The 19,898-nt window shown below is 40.9% G+C and overlaps 1 protein-coding gene across 6 annotated transcripts in view; it reads right to left on the bottom strand.

Annotated features, from left to right (window-relative positions):
- Nucleotides 1-19,898, bottom strand: part of dym (dymeclin) — a 64,756-nt gene that overhangs the window by 8,989 nt on the left and 35,869 nt on the right. For 5 of the 6 annotated variants that reach the window (XM_080907096.1, XM_080907094.1, XM_080907095.1 and 2 more), the window contains exons 14-16: nucleotides 18,825-18,924; nucleotides 4,414-4,596; nucleotides 1,147-1,260 (exon numbers count right to left, since the gene is read on the bottom strand). In XM_080907096.1, coding sequence (XP_080763222.1) covers nucleotides 1,147-1,260; nucleotides 4,414-4,596; nucleotides 18,825-18,924 — 397 coding nt within the window. The remainder of the gene's footprint in view (nucleotides 1-1,146; nucleotides 1,261-4,413; nucleotides 4,597-18,824; nucleotides 18,925-19,898) is intronic. The other variant, XM_080907098.1, reaches the window with a different exon arrangement.

Genomic DNA, 19,898 nt, shown 5'->3' with positions numbered 1-19,898 from the left:
CGATACTGCTTCATCGGAGTAATTGCCGACGTATCGACGATTCCACACAACATTAATCTAACCTATAGATTTTTACATTGGGGGGAAGCTGAATGAGCTCATAGGATGACGGGAGGCGAGAGGTGGAGAGACAGCTGTTTGTTTGAGAGATGGTGCCATCAAATGGTAGGGACTTTTCCCGGAAGACACATTGCCCAGATATACTTTTCACTTCACATCACCCTGTGGAGCTGGAAAGCACTCTGATGTGGAGTCAGCGTGAGACTCAAAAACACTTTTGCACAAAAACGTAGACTGCCATTTAGTCAGATGGTCATCAGCAGACATACACAAATGCAGGAGATGACACACACACACACACACTAATGACCCACATTGACTTGTGCCACAGGTACAGCACTCTCGCTGAAGGACATGAGGGTTATCCACATGGCTCGGTGGGTAATTCTGTGAATTCATGGTCGCTACATTAGTGCTCTGATGAGCTCGCTGTGAGCACGGCAGAGAGAGAGAACATGGACTCATGGCCGCGCACCATCCCTCTTCCACAGACAAATGGCTTGCAGCCAACAGTCAAGTATATGGAACATGAAACACATGATAAAACATGCAATTAAGAGCTTCCGAGCTGCTGTGGAGACCGCTGGTTACATATTTCCTTACTGATTAATGGAGGAGCATTGGAAAGGGAAAGGGTTAGAGAACCCGCCAGGAGTGTTGGGTAACGAGGCATGGTGGCAGATTTATGTCTCCTTCGTCCCCTCCCCCCAATCTGATGTACCCATGACAAAGTGCCGTTAGCCGTCCCCCCATCCCATCTCCTTGAAATGTCATTACATGTTCACATGTAGCAGGTAAGCAGAAATGGAACGAAGATGGGCATTAATGCTAATGAGAACTGGGCTTTGGCCTTTTGTGTCCACTCCCAAAGGCCTCCTTCCATCATTCCATTGCCCGAGTCCATATCCCAATCCCAAACATCTCGATTGTTCAACTGGACTCTCTTCACATGCATAGAAATTTACCACTTCTTCTTCTTCTCTTTTTTAACCTTTTAGCAAAGCCCACATTTTATGACTCCTGCTTTCCACGCTCTTCCACTTTGTCTGTCGCCCCGCTGCCTGTGTGTCTGTGTGAGTGAATTACCTTCAGTCTGTCTTTTGGCAGTGCCTGGGCTCCTTTCATGATGACCTCCTGAACTCTCTCAACAGACAGGTCACTTCCAGCCTGCTCCAGACGCTGACTGAAGAAACCAATAACCTAAAGGTCAAACAGGAGGAAACAGCCAATCACAAACTTGCCATAGGGTCTTTTAGCTTGCCTTAAAGTGCTTTGAGGTGACCGTTGTTGTAATTTGGTGCTATAGAAATAAAATTTAATTGGACTGAATACAGTTGGAGTATTTAGGGGTAAACACAGAATTTAAATACAAATTACCACCAATACAGTGTCCTCAGTTTTTCATGTTTTGCCAGGAAAATGGGAAATAGGTGCAGTTATTTATTGAAATGTGCAAACATACATGGGAATATAGTATATAAGACAAAAGCACAGTTTGTATAATTCTTACAAGCTTGAAAATCAATATGTTGGTGCAAAAACTGTTATTTTATGCTTGTGAAACTACGCTATATCAGGCATTTTTTGTAGATTTAACTAAGGAAATGTGGGGGAATTGTGACAGGCTGCTAGTAACAGATTGTCTAAAGATATAATAAAAAAAAAGGTTCTTTGCCAAGTTGTCTTCAAGCGTAGACACAAAATTAAGATGTCTCTTTTGTTTGAATGGTCATTGTTAAGTGTCTTAACAAAACATATGTGATAAAGCAGGCAGTGTCCAAAGCAAAATCCACTTTTTATCCAATAAAATAGAAGAAAATATAACTCGCTGATGAAATTTAACTCTTGTTGATTATCTCCTCAAAAATAAATGGTTATTTTAAAATATTTCTCGTCAGGTTTTGTGTTAATGCAGTTATTGATATCTTTGTTCCATTTTGTTCTACTTGTAAGTATAAATCAGCTGGTAGCATTAGCAAAAAATAAATAAATAAAAAATCAATATTCACTCTTGTCTGTGTTTCCTAATACACACACTCCATCACGACCCTCTCCAACTCTTCTAATCCCTGTTTGGAGCTGTCACATTAATATTTCAGCAGCCACACCCGATATGATGACACCGGGTGCAATATGAAGATCTAGGAACAAAATGGCATCATGCTACACGCGTAGGCCTGAGAGACCTCAGCTGTGTAAACAACAACAACACTGGTCAGTGTTCCAAAGGTGGTTTGAACATGACGTTAGAGGAATCTGTGCTGAACCTACAGTACGTCGACAGCTCGGTTTCATTTAAGGCAAAATATTGCCGCTTCCATAAACGGCCATTTAAACACGTGCATGGGCTGCCATGTTTCCTAGCAACAGTAACTCGCTTCTGTAAATGCTTCTTTATAAGGATACAGCACAGCACACACTATTCAGATAAACCAGCCACATTAAGGCACCTACCAAATATTATGTAGGACCAGAAAAAACAACTCGGATCTGCAGTATCAGCTACCGTGACATGAGCAGCAGATCCTTTAAGTCTTGTAAGTTGCAAGGTGGGGCCTACGTGGATCAGACTTGTTTTTCTAGCACATCCCAGATATGCTCAGTCAGATCGAGAACTGGGGAATTTGGAGACAGAGTTAGTACCTTGAAGTCTGTTGTTGTATTCTTTAAATCTTAAACAAGCACTGCGGTGGGGCAGGGGTGCGTTAGCCTGCTGAAATGGGTTACTGCCACCAGGGGATACTTTTGCTTACTTTTCTGAAAAGGTGTATGTAGTGTGCAACGTGTTAAAGTATGCAGTAGGTGTACATTCCACATGCCAGGGCTCAACCTCTTGCAGCGCATCATGGTCCAGATCATCACACACGCTTTCCATAATGCTCTTTTGGTGCCATTTCACCCCAGGTAAAGGTTGCCAATACATGCACGGGTCTCCTTAAAGCTTTTAACTGTAAACATAGATCTGCACGTCTGTGACTTTGCCTCAAACTGGAGCGGACATTGTGCGCAGATGCCCCGGGCACCTTCTCAGTTCAGAGTGCCACGTTAGCGCGACACTTCGAATAAACTGCAATTGTCCTTTCGATGGATGAGTCAGTCAGCTGACCTAAACCTAAGTTTCATTGATCGAGGGCTAAAAGGCAGAGAGACTTACAAACAAGCAGCAACTAAAGATGGCTGCAGTAAAGATGCAGCCGTGGACCACCCAGCATTTGGCACATATCCACGTGTTCCAAACCTCAGGCTTCAAGCATTAAAATAATCATTGTATTTATGATAGTGTATGTTTATCAAATTACACTTAAGCCTGTTAGAAGACAGACAAAAAGTGGCTATAATTGGAAGAATGAGTAGATTTAATTTTGGACTGGACTGGCTTGACTGGTGCCATTACAATGAGATGTTTAAAGAGTTGCAGCTGATCATAAATCGAGATGATTTGCAAAGCTGGGTGAATTCTGCTTATTGTCAGCGGAAAAAAACTTAGAAAATGTCAAAAACTTTTCATTTTAAATATGTAGTTCACTGGAATTAAAAATTATTCAATGCTTTCTGGGTTTAACCTCAAAGAAGAAATCTAAGAAAGTATTTTTTGTGTTTCCACTGCTCTTCTAAGTTTTTCCCTGAAGAAATGTTTGGTGTTCCTTAATTACAAAAAAAAAAGAACTATTACAAATTCCCTTTAAAGCTCTTTTTTGTCAGAGCAACATTAAAAAATGCTTCTACAGGCAGTTTTGTTTCTCAGTGTGGGCTGTTTTAAAGATTTCAAGCACACCAGAGTTCATGCACTATGTGTGTCTACATCTATCTAATACTAATCTCTTCATTAACTCAGAAGTCCTCCCCCATATGGGCTTATTTTAGAAGAGCAAAAAAGCCGCCTCGCATCCTGAATAGCCTCGGGGAAACTGACTTAACCGAGGGATTCTACCTAGGCATGCCTCCCTCATACTTATGGATAACTGTAAAAGCCTGTGGCAATGTATGCAGCAACCCCCATCCTCTGCACACACACACTCATACCCACCAAAGCTTCCTTTCCCTTCTCTACGTGACTGTGAATGACAGATTTCTCGCGTCCCTTCTTACTTATACACCACGCATACTCATTGAATGTTTGAGATGTAATGTGCAGATACTTGACACCAGTGGACTGATTAATTCAATCATACTACTTAAGTCTTTCATTCTTTATTGCCTGACTGCAATCTTCTGGCCCGGCTTTTTCAACATTTCTGAGCAGACAAAGAGGACACTGCAGAAAAAACTGTCAGGCTTCTCTTAATTCACTTGTGATGCTTTGTGCGATTCCTAGTTTAAAAAAACCAAACAACAACCCTCAAACAGGCTGACCGTGTCGAGGTTCTGCATGATGTCCTGGAAGGACGGGTGCGTCCTGAACTGCTCAAAGAGCTCCCTCTTGTAGAGCAGTGCGTACACCAGGTTAGGGTTGTGGTGTAGAGAGTTGCACAGGCAAGAGTTGATGATTTCCAGCATCATGCGGATGACTTCCTCAATCACACTCAGGTCCTGGGCCTGGAGGGAGAGGGAGGATGTAAAGGTTAATTGGTTTCCCACTAGACTGGTTCCACTTATTATATTGTTTTTAAATGATTGTTTTCTGATAGAACGATCAGCAGGGGGTAACAGACAGATGGCAGAAATGGCAGCAGGGATCAGAGGAAGGACAAAAAAGTAAAGCATGAATGTCAGCCAAGGTCTTAGCAAGTGACAGAAGGGTGATCTTTTAAACCAGATATCAGGTCGTGTTGGCCTGTGTTTCCTTGTGTGGCAAAGACGGCAACTCAGTGACACGTGACAGTCAAAGACTATAAGAAGGACGGACAAAAAGATAAAGAGTTTTAAAGCGCCTGACATGATGGCGTTGTTTTCAGCGTTGTTTCAAACTAAGTAGGCTTCTCAACACATAAACCCAAAAAGTTCATAAATAAGGATTTCCCGATGTGAACATCAACACAAGAGATTGTTGGAGAAATGAACTGAAATCCCAAAGCAGCATCAAAAACAAGTTTGACATTTTAGAAAAATATGCACAGTTGCCCTTTGGTGAAGACAAGATTGATAACATGTAATATCTATGAAGGTTCAGACGACCTCCTCCCAGCTAGGAAAAGGATCTTTCTTCTCTCACTGTGTGACTCCAACTAGCTGTGGCGGCCAAATGGTCACTCGGAGATCGAGCATGTTGCACCCTTGACCTCCAGTCTCCAAACAATGCCGGTCGGATTCTCAGACAGATTGACAAAGGTTTGCAAAATGACTGTTATTTAATTTACTAACGGAGCCAATTCGCTAACGTGTTGCAATCAGTCTGAGTCGGTCTCCCACAATGAGTGTAACTAGTCTGGGACACGTCTTTTTATAATTGTGGACTTGATTTTACCGGTTGTCAGCAGGTTCCCGTCATATTCCTAAGTAAAAGCTAAACTCTCTTATTTTGTTGTTAAATTAGCATCGTGCAGCACATACGTCACCATTTGAGAAAGAACTCTTGTTTCAGATCTACCAGCTTCTGACTGGATTCTCAATGTAGGTTGTCAATTCTGTTTAATTTGCATTTCTGCGCATGTAAACAGCATTAACCAGTGCATTATCATAAACTGACAGCATGTAATTGTCAACTTGTCCACATATCATCCCCATTTCGTGACTGCATTTTATTGCAGTTTTATGGCAGCTGACTGCAAGTGGTTGCAGACCTGGTCCCCATCTTTGAAGCAACAGTTTCAAAGCCAATAAGATTTCAGGTTCTTTGACTTATAGTTGATTTAATTGTGGTTGTTCCCACTATTACTGTGACTGCAGCAATATGATGTTCAATTTTAGTAGCTCCTTTTGCTCAAGAGCGGTGAAACGCTATTTTTGTCCTTCCAAAGAAACAGTTCAACAAATAACCCCCTTTACAAAGGCAATCTGTTATTTTTACATTTTTGTTTTTGTGCAGATTAAACAAGAGACACAATCTGTGAGCTTGAGAGATGCGGGTGCAACAGAAATATTTTGTTGGCTTTGGAGACGGTCCAACTACCGCCTCCGTGTTTTCAGCCTTTATGATAATCTAGATAAGCTAGGAGAGCTAGCTGCTGACTAAAGCGTCACAGTGATCACATACGTATGACAGTGGTATTAATCTTAACATCCAACCATAAAAGTAAATAAAAAAAATTATATTTTATTATCCCTGCATTCAAAATGTTCATAATTAAGTGTACAAATGAAAAAGTCCTTAATTTTGTACTTAGCGCGAGTAGTGTGAAGCACTCGGCCACTCTTTTTACTTTCAATAGCTTCAGTTATTAATTAGATGAACAATCTTTTTAATAACTTGCAATTAAAGCAGTCAGTAGGAGAATCCTTTCTACATAGTGAGAAAGGTTTTCAGTGTCGCTGATGTTTTTAAATGATGATAAAGATGTCTGCACCTGTCAACCTTTAAAGTTCGGTTTCATTTACCTTATCAGCGTGTTTATGCTACAGAAACCTTGGACCTTAATCTGCGTGGTGGTAACTCGTAAAACATGCGCCTACTTGTAGCCTTTAATGATATTGAAAATGGCTTTCATCATTAACGGAAGTCTATGCAGCTAGAGGAGTTTGGTTTCATCACACAACCTGCTTTTAATGGAAAAAGGCATGCTTTAAGAAATCTGGTTTATTGTTCTTTAGTTACTTCATTCACAACAATCCGTCTACAAGAGAGACAGACAGACGCCACCGTGATGAGATAACGTCTTTTTGGCGTGTTCAATGGTGGCGCACAACAAGAAAACAGTAGAGAGCGTGGGAAAATGAATAATCTACAGAGAGATAAAAACTTTGGTCAACAGAGTTCATGACTCATTTCCCATGGTGTGACAGCTGTGGGCAGAGCGTTACAAAATCTACCGTCTACGTTTGATGATATTGCAAGATAAGCTCCATAAATGAGAAACCAGAAAAATATAACTCAATAGCACCGTGACTCATCTCAATTAAACCAAGCACTACTAACCACGAGTATCAGTTTCTCTTCACTCCCAAAAAGACAAAAATATGGTCTCTGCTTTACAAATACTTAAATTTACTGCTTAAAAAGAAATTCTAAAAATCTGCTCAGCGACTTCTTTTTTTTAACATATACAGTATACAGCATCTATGTTAGGCCAAACAGAGTCAAAGAGCCGCCTGTGTAAGCAGCTCAGAAGAAGCAGCTAGAACAACAAAATGCAAACTAAGAGAATGCAGGAGTCAGGGACATCCAAAGCAGCTTAGCTTAATGCAATGGACTTCTAATGAAATCAGTCCATCGGTAGTCTGACCACAACTGTAACACGCGACGTAGATTATCTGACAGGTTTTAGTTCGGATCCTGGATCTTTAAAGATCCTTGCATGCCTCCAAGCAGATATGAATAAATATGTGTGCTCCATTTTGAACATTCTTCATTTTGCAGTGTTGTCTGAATATATAAAAAGTATTATAATTACTATTACTATATGTAAGAATAACATGACATAAAATTTCAATGAAAAGATCTCCCAGTGCCTAGTAAAAACTACCCAAACCAAGATATGTCTGCAAAAACCAGCAGATGGGTGAGAGGAGAAAGAGGTGTGCCTTATACCAAAGTGTTTATGAATTCAGTGTGTAATAATGCTCAGTAGTGTGCATTTATCACAAGATGTTTACTCAGCTAAAGTTTGCCCGTCTTGTTTTAGTTGTGCCACAGCAAAAATGTAATTAATGATATAATGCTGATAATATGACCTCAGTCCTTTATGTGGATGTAGAAACTATGACAGCGACAGTGAAACGCAGGCAGTTATCCTTACTATTCACAACTGTCAAAATGTCTCGTGTGAAATGCGTCATTTTAAGTGGTTTTCATACGTGAACTTTGGGCAATTTTGGGCGACCTGCATTAGGATATTTTCCACTGCTGTCCTTTCTCACATGTAGCACATACAGTAGCAGGAAATAGGCAGTTTCAGTCACGTTTGTACTATTAGGAAATGCTGCGTATTGTAGGTAAAGTATGCAGCATATCACCAAAACCCAACACCATCCAGCCTTTAAGAAGGAATCTGTTGGGTTAAAGCAGCACACGTTTGTGTTCTCACATGTACCTCTGTCGGCAATGGTGCATAAATATATGAATGCTATGACAAAAACATATTTAACGTCACTTTTCCAAACATTTAACTGACCAGTTCAGCCTGTCGGTCTGAAAACCTTTAATCATTGTCTTTGCTTTACAGGAAGCCTCGCCTTAGACAGTTACTCATTAGAAACTTCCTCTGGGTTTGCACGCTGCCACATTTCAGCTTGAAGTAAAATTCCTGTAACGTTCATTAGAATAGGCAGCAGAGATGGCAAAGCTTTCTGATAAAGAAAAAGAAAAAAAAGATTTATTTATATTTCACAAGGTCTCATTCTTGAGCCGGGCACAACGTGAGCTTTTATATTCGCCACAGCACACTTATGCTTAGTGATTCATTTGCATCACTGTTCTGCTGATGACCTGTTTTGACCAAGAATTTGCAATATCTGATTCGAAACAGCAACATGGTGAGACTCCTGCTGCGAGCTGATTGGCCACCGAGTCTACCTCCAATCTGGGCAAATCATCTGTAACAGAACTGCATGTGGTAGCATTTTATATTCCATCTTCGGTGCCCTGCTTTGAGAGAAGTTCTTATCTTATAAATAACTTTGCTTGCTGTGATGCTTTTTTTTTAATGCACATAATCAGTCCCTGAAAAAAAGCCGGGGGATTAAGATAACAGTAAATAGCTGTGTTCTTTTGTGCACTGAAAAAGGTTACTTTAGAAATATAATGGGTTACAGATTATTGGTTGCGCTGCTGAAAATGTAATTACTAGGGCAACCCTTTAAAATTAATTCAGAATGATGTATCTTATTATTTTTTGTTTACGGTGTGATTACTTTTCTACCAAATGTATTTTTTAAACCAGGCAAATCCAGCTGCTGCAGGTTACAGAGGTGTTACAAACAAGCTTCACAGTGAACGGCGATGCTGGAATCTGTGTCAGAAGTGTCGGAAATGCTGAAGTCCAACACTGAAAGGCATTCTTGTCCAGTGATGTGGCCGACTATCACAGGTGGGGTCGCAGGCATGGAAACGGGTTGCTCAAAGCAATGTGCATCGATTTGACTGGAAGAGAACCAAGGAAAAAGAAGGCTCGGACGTGACCGAAAGGCTGCAGCAGGGGTAGCCTAGATTTGAGTCCACTCCAGACCACTTCCTGCATGTCATCCCCCCGCCACCCGCTCCTTCTCCCTGCTTTCCTGTCTGCGCTCTACACTTTGCTGTCAAATAAAGACTGTAAACCTTGTAAGCCATCCTATTCTCCAACAGCTTTGCTGACCTGTGTAGCTCTCTGACAGAAGCCACTCAAGCCCAGCAAAATGATGAAGAAGGATTGAACAGTTCTAGATTTATGATCTTTATCGAAAACAATGCATTCAGATTTTGTGAACACCATCAATGCAACTGGTAACGAAACTCTAGTTATTTCGACACACATCCAATAACATTGCTGCACTGATTTCCACAAGCATGATGGTTGAAGGTGTTGAGCTTTAACCGGCAGACGTGGAGAGGCAATAGGAAGGCAGGAGAGCCAGCTCTAATGAGGATTGATTGTGCGTCTGGAAGCAGAGGTGGCTCTCTGAGCTCGACTCCACTGCCTAGCTATACTTGCTCCACTCTTTTCCGCAGTGGCAGGCCATAATTAGACAGAAAGCAGGGACAGATAAGAGAGAAAACTGAGTAGGAGGATGTGGAGGCAGGAGGAGGAGGACAGCAACAAAAATGGTAGCATAGATGATAAGAGAGTATGGGGGGTAGGGGGGCTAGCTGATGGAGAAAACGGACGTGATGAAGAGGAGACAAAAGCAGGAGAGGGAGGCAGAGTAGGAGTGAAGGATGCCTGGTGTGTTTGTTCTCCAGCTCTGCACCAAGCTTAATGAGATTAGTCTGGCAGGGAAAAAATGCCACACTGGGGAATTCAGGTCACATGAAAATAGGCTAGCTAGACGTCTGCCTGGCCTTGTGTGTATGTTTGTCAAGTGGATGAGATTAAGAGGTCCACGGTCTGGTTGAAACCCAGACAGGATTTAAATATCTTGGCGGCGACTCCTCTTCCACTTCCCACTCTGTCCTTTTGCACTTTTTTTCTCTTCAAACTGCATCCTCAGCCAGAAAAAACAAACAAAAAACCCCCCAAAAAACACTTGACATGTGTTTGTTTGACAGCATATTCTTCCTACCTCTCCCTCCTCTTTTTGCCTTATTCTCTCTTAGTCATACATCGTTTTCCAACCTTGTGCCTTGTCGTTTGGTCACAGCCACTCATGCCGCTATTTCTCGTCTTCTCTCCACCCAGGAAAACATAGGTGAGTCATATCATTAGCCTCAATGATCCCGTCCTGTTTTACTTGCATCACCATTCACAGAAACCCTATTGGAAAGCAAAGCGTTTATATGCACCCTTCACCCTTCCCCAACTCTGTGCAATTCTGCTGTTAATTCTTAAACATACCGAGTGTAAATGTGTCGCATCTGCAGGCGTGGTGACCTCTGCTGTGTCTGACAACTGACAGTTTGTAGATGCAAGCAGTGACTAGAAAGCCAGAGCCCGTCCTTTCTATCATACCCACACATGTTTTTAAGCGAGCGTTTGTGAGTGCGGACAGGGTGTTTAGAGACATAGACATGAAAATCCCTGTAAAGTAGGAGCTGGCATCATTAAACCAATAGCTTAGTGATTCCCTGGCCGGCCCTGCTGCTCACTGTAGGCTGTTGCAGGGCAGACAAACCAGACATATTAAGAAAGAGCACTGATGAAGACAAGGGCATGAGGATACAAACAGAAAGAGTGAAAAGCCACACCTACAGGTTGAATAAAGCACAGTGGAGGAAAAGGATGAAGAGTTGGAAAAAAAAGCCACGTGGACAGACAGAGAGGGTCAGACTGGCTGAGCAGCAGCAGCAGCCTGCCCTTGTCTTTTGGGAGCTTTTTTTTTTTTTTTTTTTTTTTTAAATAGGTCATTGTCTGACCCGCATTATGGTACCACAGCCATGTCATAATCACACCATTTTGAAGAGCATTGTGCTCAGGTCAGCTTCTCATTACCCCATAGCTTCACATACCCACAAAACATCCTTTGTTGGATGCACACAGAGAAAAAGAGAAAAAAGTGTGTGTGTGGTGACAAAGTTGGACCCTAAAGAAAAACAGCAGCATCAACACAATGTGATTATGCTGGATGCTCTCTGGATCACCGTCTCGTGTGTGACGGCAGGATCCCGTGTATTGGCGTCCATATACCTTATCCTGATTAAATAGGCACACTACTTTTCTGAGACTTGGCTAGCGCTAACAGCGGGGCGGCTTGGGTGGGGAATGAAGGCAGTACTGTGGGTCATGTGGGTCATGACATGAGTGATAATGATAAAAAAAAAGATGACGCCAACTGCTGCAACAGCACTCTGGGAGATAGGTAGGCAGTGCTAATTGATCTGCTACGAGCTGTGCTCTGTTTTGCTGTGCCTCGATCGCGAAAGGACCACGATGCAGCAGGGCTGCCCTAATTACCATTTGGAAGCAGCGGATCATTAGGACCCCAGAGCACCTGCTGCCTGCAGGGGTGGCAGTCCTACTGCCTGAGAATAGCAGCTGAAAGAGGCAGTGATAGATGACAAAAGAGAAGAGGATGGCACATATATGGAGAGACGGGCTAACAGAATAATAGTAAACTAATAACTGGGCCTAACACCGTTGTTACTGGGCAGGTGAGGGGGTGAGGGAGGGGTAACTCCTGAAAGATCAGAGACCAAATTGTGGAGTCAGTGTGTAAGCTAACTCTCACCTCTCAGCAGGAAAGCACCTTAATGAGAGGAATGCAAGGAAACAGATTTATGAGACAGAGAAGAGAAGATAATGAGCTACTTATTGCATGGCAGAGAGGTTAAGAGGTTACTTGTTACATGTGATTAGTTTATTCTATGTTCAATTTCACTAGAGGCTTAGCTACTCAGCCTGGAGCCTGAAGTTGAGTTCATTTGGAGCAGTTAAAGACCACCACTCTAAAAGATCTCATTTATCTTGGTCTCCTATAGGCAAACTCTTAATTGGAGTTCAGTTAAAAAAAAAAATATGCTGGTGTCCTACGTTTATATTTCCTTAAACTATGACACAACCCAGCTCATGCTAAGATGATTTTAAGAAGTCCATCCGAGTAACAGATTTGGAACTTAAAGATTCGCATGAGGAAGTCCTCTCGAAAATGAGCAACATATATTTATTCTATCTTTCATAACTTTCCAGGAATGTACACTTGATTAATTGGCCTATAAAAGATCAGCAAATAGTACTGATAGTTTACTTAGTTGTTGTTAGATTGAAATAATCTGTTATAATCTGTTCTGGATTTATAGAAGAGTGCTCAGATCTTTGTTTGTATGTGTGACTTACACATATGGTGACAAACAACCTTGTGATGAACTGCTGAATTTTATTTTATTTTATTTTATTTGATAGTTTTCATTTATTTTTGCTACCTGGTTTTAATTGAGTAATTTTTGTAACTGTGAGACACTTGCTGCTGCCCATCTTGGCCAGGTCTCTCTTGTAAAATAGGTTTTTAATCTCAATGGTGATCTTCCTGGTTAAATTAAAAAAAAAAAAAAAAAGGCCTTTTCTTGTTTTAATCGAACTATAACACCTGTCTGAATAAAGCCTTATAAACAGCAGAATGCATTTCATAACATGGGGCGGTGGGGAGGTCTTTATCAGCAGGAAAAGCTGTAAAACCTATAAAAATACAGTTTAAAAAATATCAAGTTTTCCCGTCACATTAGCCAAAGTGATTAAGTGGTCTGGATTGGAGTCGTCACTGAGCTGGGATTCTGAATTGAAAGTAAGAAACAATCATCTATGTTTAACCCGTCTCATCTGGTCAACTTTAAGCTCGAGTGTGCTGTGTGGTTTAAGGTTGCTAGGATGTGAAGAGGTCTCACTTTCTCAGTCTTCTCCCTGGTGCAACAATTTATAACGTGAGAGTCCTCTGTGACCTCATCATCTTATTACCAGTTTATAAATAATCCTTTGGGGTCAACCTTTGCTGATAGCAGCATGCCTGAACTAGTGTAATAAATGGTTCATGAATTGTCTTTTTTGTGTGCAACAATACTGTGCAAAAGTCTTGAACCACCCTTTCATTTCTTTATGTTTTGCTGGGAAAAAGAGAAATAAGTACAGTGATTTTTTCAAACATGTACACACACATGGAAATACAGTTTAAAAGAAAAAAACTGAGTTTGTGCAATTCTAACAAGCTTAAAAGTCAGTATAAATAAGCTCCTATGACCGTCTTTAATCTTCAACACAGCCTGAACTCTTTTAGACAAGCTTTCTTCTAATTTGTAGACACTTCCTGTTTTACCTCCTCCACACATACTAAAAATGATTTGAAGCAAAAAGCTGACATTTGGATGAATGATGCTGCAGATTTTCAGTTTTCAGAGCTGAACTATTGCTCATTAACACTTTAAAAATGATGACAGCCCGGCTACAATATAAAGAAATGAGGGGTGACGTTTGAACAGTATTGTATATAAGCTTGTAACTTTTATTGTGTGTTAATTCAATTTTAATATTAATGTTTATGAATACTAATTGACTAAAGTAACACCCTAAAATATGAAACTACACATTTTCATCCCTTTGTTTACATTCGGGCTACAAATCTTTTTCCATCTACACGTGAACTATGTTTGAATCATCAAACAACCTACAACACACTTAACGCAGTAGAACATCGTAAACAAGCGAATAAAAAAAGAAAATGTGCAGTGAGGCCACTTCAAATAAACTAAACAATAACTGTCAGCACAAACATTAATGCTGCTTGACTGATTACAACTACTCACTCACATAAACATCGCAGACTGTATAATAGCTCGCTTCAGAAGCACAATTTCTAGTTAACAGCTTGCATCACTGAATGATTCTGGACTTTGCACAAAAAAAAATCATTTTGTAGCTTCCTAAGAAATCCGCACATTCCTGAAAGCCCTGATAATAAACAGAAGGCATAATGTTTATTATCTGTTGATATATCCCCGGGCTCTGCTTTCCTCTTAAACAAGAGGAATGGTGCTACAAAGCTAATGCATGTGTCTACTCCAGCTATTAAAAAGAGATCACAGAATGTGACTCAACCAGGACACATAAACACATAGACAGGGTGGTCCACCATGCTCCTGGCAGTGTCTGTGCGCATGTAAGTGTGTGTGTGTGTGTGTGTGTGTGTGTGTGTGTGTGTGTGTGTGTGTGTGTGTGTGTGTGTGCGCGCTTGTAGTCTTTTCCCAGAAATGTACAACAGTAAACAGACTAAGAGGCAGAGAAGTAACATTACCATTACTGGCTGGGAGCATAAACAGTGACAAACAATGCAACACATACTTCCATCTTTTTATGTTTGTTTGCATGTACAACCGCAAACTGCATGTCCTCGGCATATCTCAGTGGATGAGACAGGAAAATAAGAATAAAAATGCAGACTCAGAGGTAACCATAGGATCCCACGAGAGATGCCCTTCTTGGTCTGGGAGCCTCTGGATGTTCCCCCCGGGGGTGGGGGTGGGGGCTCAAGGGCCCCAACCCCTCGCTCTGTCTTCCCTGATACTAACCAGACGCAGCCGCGCAAACACATTCAGGGACAGGGGGCATGTTCTGTGTGTGTATATACCAGAGAGAGAGAGTCAGCAACCAAGAGGCAGACATCTACAGGGAGAAGGGGGGTACAGAAGAGGAGACGGAGGGAAAGATGAGACATTAACACAGAAGCAGACTGCACCCAGCTTTAACTCTCAGCTTAGGGCAGTTTGACAACGTTTTCATATCCGCCTCTCGGTCTCTCCCTCGTAAAGAGAGCGATTATACGTCCAGGACGATCCCACATTAAACAAACATTAGTTCTCTCTCCACAGCCAGGCTCGGCCAAATTGCATTGTTTCCAGATGCCTGTCACAAAAACACGCTTTAACCCACCCCAGGGCCCTCTCCTCCCCTCGTCAGCTCTCTCCTCTCCTCTGTCTCTCCTTACAGCTACCTCAGCCTCCACACCTCCCCAAGTTAAGGCGAGGGTTTGTGAGTAACACCAGGGCAGGCTGCTTTCAATTACGCCGCCACATCCGCTACTACCGCAGGAGCAGATGAGAGCCGGCGATGGAGGAAACAAAGGAGCCGGCATAATGAGACAGCAGCCCTTCCTTCAGATGTCACATCTCTCAAAACCAATGACGGGCTTTAGCTGGCGTGTAAGGTCATGTTAAGTGGCCAGACATGGAAAATTAGGAAGGAATTTCAACTTAACATTAAAACTATTAAAAGAAAAAATGGCTATACTTTATACTTGTTCATATACAATTTAAGGCCTCAGAGCAGCTTTGTGTCAGTTTCATATATTATTTTCTGCATAAACCAATGTGAAGCCTAAACCTGGGCATAATGAGTATCTTAGGGATGCTTAGGTGTTGCTCTGACAAAAATCAGCTACTTACAGCGACTACTTTCTGAGATTTTATTAACAAGTTGCTAACAAGCAGCAAACTGCTGCTCATCGGGTCTACATTTTAAACTCCCCATCTATGCCAACCTCAAATCAAAGAGAATTAACAATAAAAAAAAAGCTCTAGCAGTGCAGAGCCTAAAGGTATATTTACATTTCAGAGACCCCTCATTATTCTGTTTCTGCTCTATACGGCTGTACAACAGTGCTTTAAGCTAAATGCCACCTTCAGCATGTAAACAAGCTAAGCTGGCATGATGCAGACCATGTTAAACATTTTAGTTTAGCATACTAGCATTTACCGACAGGCACGAGAATAGACTGATGGGAATGTCCTTCCTTTTGCTTGGTAATAAAAGACCCAATAGCACACTCAATCCAACACTTTAAATCTTACTCACAAATGCCAACATTTTGGAGGGAAACAACAAGCCAAGGAGTCTGAAAATAAGAACATGGTAAGCCATACACTATTACTTGGCATATGTTTGTCAAAAGACAGCCCATGGAGCTTCCGTCTGATAAGTAGACAATACTCAGTGTGGCACATATCCAAAGTTACATGGCAATATGTGAAGAAATAAATAAACAGACGCTACTAAAGTTGCTTTAATTTCTGAAAACACATTGTCAAACATCTGCTTTTCAATTTCACCTGTGCTACTTGAAGGTGAAAGAGAGATGTAAGACAACAGCAGGTTGGAAAGCCCTTCTTTCCAACAAATCTCCTCCACTGCTCAAAAACACCTATGACTAAGATATTCACCACTCAAAACAAGGGGAAGGCTAATTGTGTAGTTTTGTTCGAGCTTGTGCTCAAGACAAAATTTCACTCGACTTATGTCTCACCTCGAGTGTGTATATGTATGTGTGTGTGTCCAAATATACAACATGTTCCCTTTCGTTACAGCACACTGTGTGGACACGGAGACGTGGATAATAGACATGGGAACCAATGCCACAGCCAGTTAGTATAGTCTAAGCTCAAGGATAACAACAATATCAGAAAAGCTGACCAGTTCTGTCTTTAAAGTCTATGACCGAGAGAATGTGTCAGACACTTCAAGGAAAACACTCATTCAAAATTCCCATGAAATAATCGAGCTGAAAATCTGCCATGTACCCTTGAGCACTAAAGTGAGTCTCTATCAAAAGAGTGCTGTTGTGTAGATGACCTTATTTTTTGACCTCGTACTCCCATGCATGAGCATGTCTTTGACTTTTTTGAATTTTTCGCTTCTATTATATTAACTTTAAGGCCATTTTCTCATATAACCGCTGTACTCACAATTTTTTTCTTTTTTTAAGAAAATGCAATCGTGGCAAACCGATCTCTTTATTTCTCCATTTGATTTTCAGTCATATAAAATGTCCACTTATGCATGTTTGTAAATAAAAAAAGAGCATTACAATAGACCCTGAAGGAAGGAGGCATCCAAACAAGGGTGGATAATTATGCTTTATACATGTGTGTTACATACTGTAGATGTCTGCTTGTAAAGGGGCCTCATCAGACAGTCACTACACGGTTGAAGAAGCACTCACATACGCTCATGTTTCCTCAACACCTTAGGGTATTTATGGGGACCTTGTCCAAACTCGCACTAACAAACACACACACACACACACACACACACACACACACACACACACACACACACACACACACACACACACACACACACACACAAATGTGTTTGCATACGCACGCTTATCTAGGACCAAATCTAATGAGACAGCCAGACCAAAAGGCAGACAAACATACCCGAGGGCAGCGGCGTCTACGTGCAAATACAGACGACATATGTTTGTCAATAGCCAACAAAATGCTCTCGTCAGGTCATATCAACATATTTAAAAAGACAAATTTGCTGTCAGTCAATACCGTATTTAATTTTTTTAAACTGTCTGTTTTGTTGTTTTTCTGTCAAAAGAATAATGTGCAAAATAACTAGCTAGCTAGTTACTGCCTTTCTTTTCGCTTTGTTCCACAGAAACTGTAAAGTTGCTTTATGGTGCTGGATTATGCCAAATCATTCTTTATTTTTAACCAGTCGTGTCTACGTTGTTTTATAAATGTTCAACGCCTCAAAAACATCAGGTGGAATTAGACAAAAAAAATAAAAATAAAATAAAATAAAATCTGGAACACAGAAATACATCAAATAAAACCAACTCAAGTGTAGAAGTAGCCAATGCTCTTGTTTGTATTCATTTAAAACGTAATTATTAAAACTCAAAGGCTATGATAATGCTCATTTTTCACCATTATTGAATGTTAAGATCAAACGGTCAGTGGAGTCATTTTGATGATTAATCGGACTGATCAGAACATAACAGTCCAACATTTGTTAACACTTATTTGCTTTCTTGCCAAGATTTAAATGAGAAAATGAGGACCACTCATCTCTGCAGGCTAAAACAGCCAGCGTACAGTTAGCTTGGGCAATAACCAAGAAATAATTAACATATTATTATTGTGTTCCTTTAATGCGCGGAACAACCATAGAGTAAAAGAAATGCCATCCTTTGGTTTTATGGGCATCAGGAGTAATTTATGGATGTTTAGCGCATCCATGCTAAGCCCTCAGTCTAAGGAGAATATTCACCACTGCAGTAAAAGCTCTCTGCCTGGTTCCTGGTTCCACGTTTCAATAAATTCAAGTTTTACTTTGAAGATGAACAGTCCCCATTTTGTGTCACACTTTTCACAGTTTCACTACCACTTAGCAAGCAGTCGCCAAGCGTTTGCAGACACGTTGACATGTTCTTTACTGCTGCAGCACTGCATAACTCTTTACAACCAGTTTCACTTAGCAACTTCCACCGGCATCCCCTCACCAACCAGTTAAGGACTACACACAGTTACATAGCAACCGGTGATTGCCTATTTTCTAAATTTCTTTAAAAAATAGATAACTTGCGTCCTTTGGAAAGACTTATTTATCATTGACTTGAAAAAAACAAAATAAAAATCAGCTGTTTTTTAAAACTAAAGGATGCAAATATGCTGCTTTAAACGCAAACCGATCAACTCAGCTAAACTGCCACGGATGCCCACATCTAATTACTATTCACAGTCCAAGCAGAGACATAATTTGGCAAATATGATTAAACTTAGTGCAGACTGGGACCGACTGTTTGTGTTTGTAAGTTTTACTCACATAGTCTGGCAACGCTGCGCTCTCTCCTTGTCTGCCTCTCAGAGACTGTGTTGCCTGCTCCAAAACCTTGTTGTGCTTTTTGGAAAGCAAAGCAAACAAACTGCAGGGGAGACACAGAGACACGGAAAAGGAATGAGTGTGCCTGTGACAGATGAATAACAAAACAACTCAAGTGGCATTTTATACTTAACAATGACCTTTCATTACCTCTGCTAAGAACAGAAACTTCTATTCAGAACAGTTTATTAATTTAAAAGCAGACCTGCTTGATTTGTAAATGAAGTCTTTTAAAATGAATGAATATTATTTCATATTTCATCACACTATAATCAGGGAACTACCAGGAGATTCATTTAACCACAACTCATGTTTTCTTTTCTAAATGCGACATTTTATTTGTGTACATCTCTACATGGAAATGGTCGTCCCCCTTTTAGCCTGACATGTCTGCCTCTTATTTTATGCGTTTGTCTAAACCGCTGCTGTTATGGGACCGCATGATGGCACGACACAGACAAACATCAGTCTGCTTGACTGCACCTGGGGTGTAGTAACAGTTTGGGTCAATGCATGCACAGACCCACAGAGAGTAACCATTACTGCTCTGCTCATGCAACAGTAAACTCATTCATAGCTGAAAAGAGACAATATTCTAAAATGCATTTTTTAAGAGGCATCCTGCTGATTATCAGTGTTATTAAAAGTATTAGTTTTGGTTGTGAATTGGAGATGGACCCTCTGTCTCTCATACTGGGCCTCCCCAGCCGGCGATTAATATCCAAGAATAATAGGAGATTGTACTGTGTTCTCACCTATGCGGCAAGGAAGAATATACTACTCCAATGGATTTATGAAAAAGTACCAACTATTAAAGGTTGGCAAAGAGTAGTGTTGGATTTAGTGCCACTGGAATATCTTACATGTATACTGCATTCAAAAACAGATCAATTCTTTAAGGTGTGGGAACCATACTTGAACTATGTGGAACCTGATGTTTCTAATATTATGTTACAAGGATTCTCTTGAGTGTTTAAACTGTAATGGAACTGAGCTGGGGTTTTTTTGTGTTTTTTT

Source organism: Rhamphochromis sp. 'chilingali', assembly GCF_963969265.1.
Source record: "Rhamphochromis sp. 'chilingali' genome assembly, chromosome: 2".
Taxonomy (NCBI): Eukaryota; Metazoa; Chordata; class Actinopteri; order Cichliformes; family Cichlidae; genus Rhamphochromis; species Rhamphochromis sp. 'chilingali'.
The sequence above is the reverse complement of the archived record's forward strand: the minus strand, read 5'-3'. Positions and strand labels throughout refer to the sequence as shown.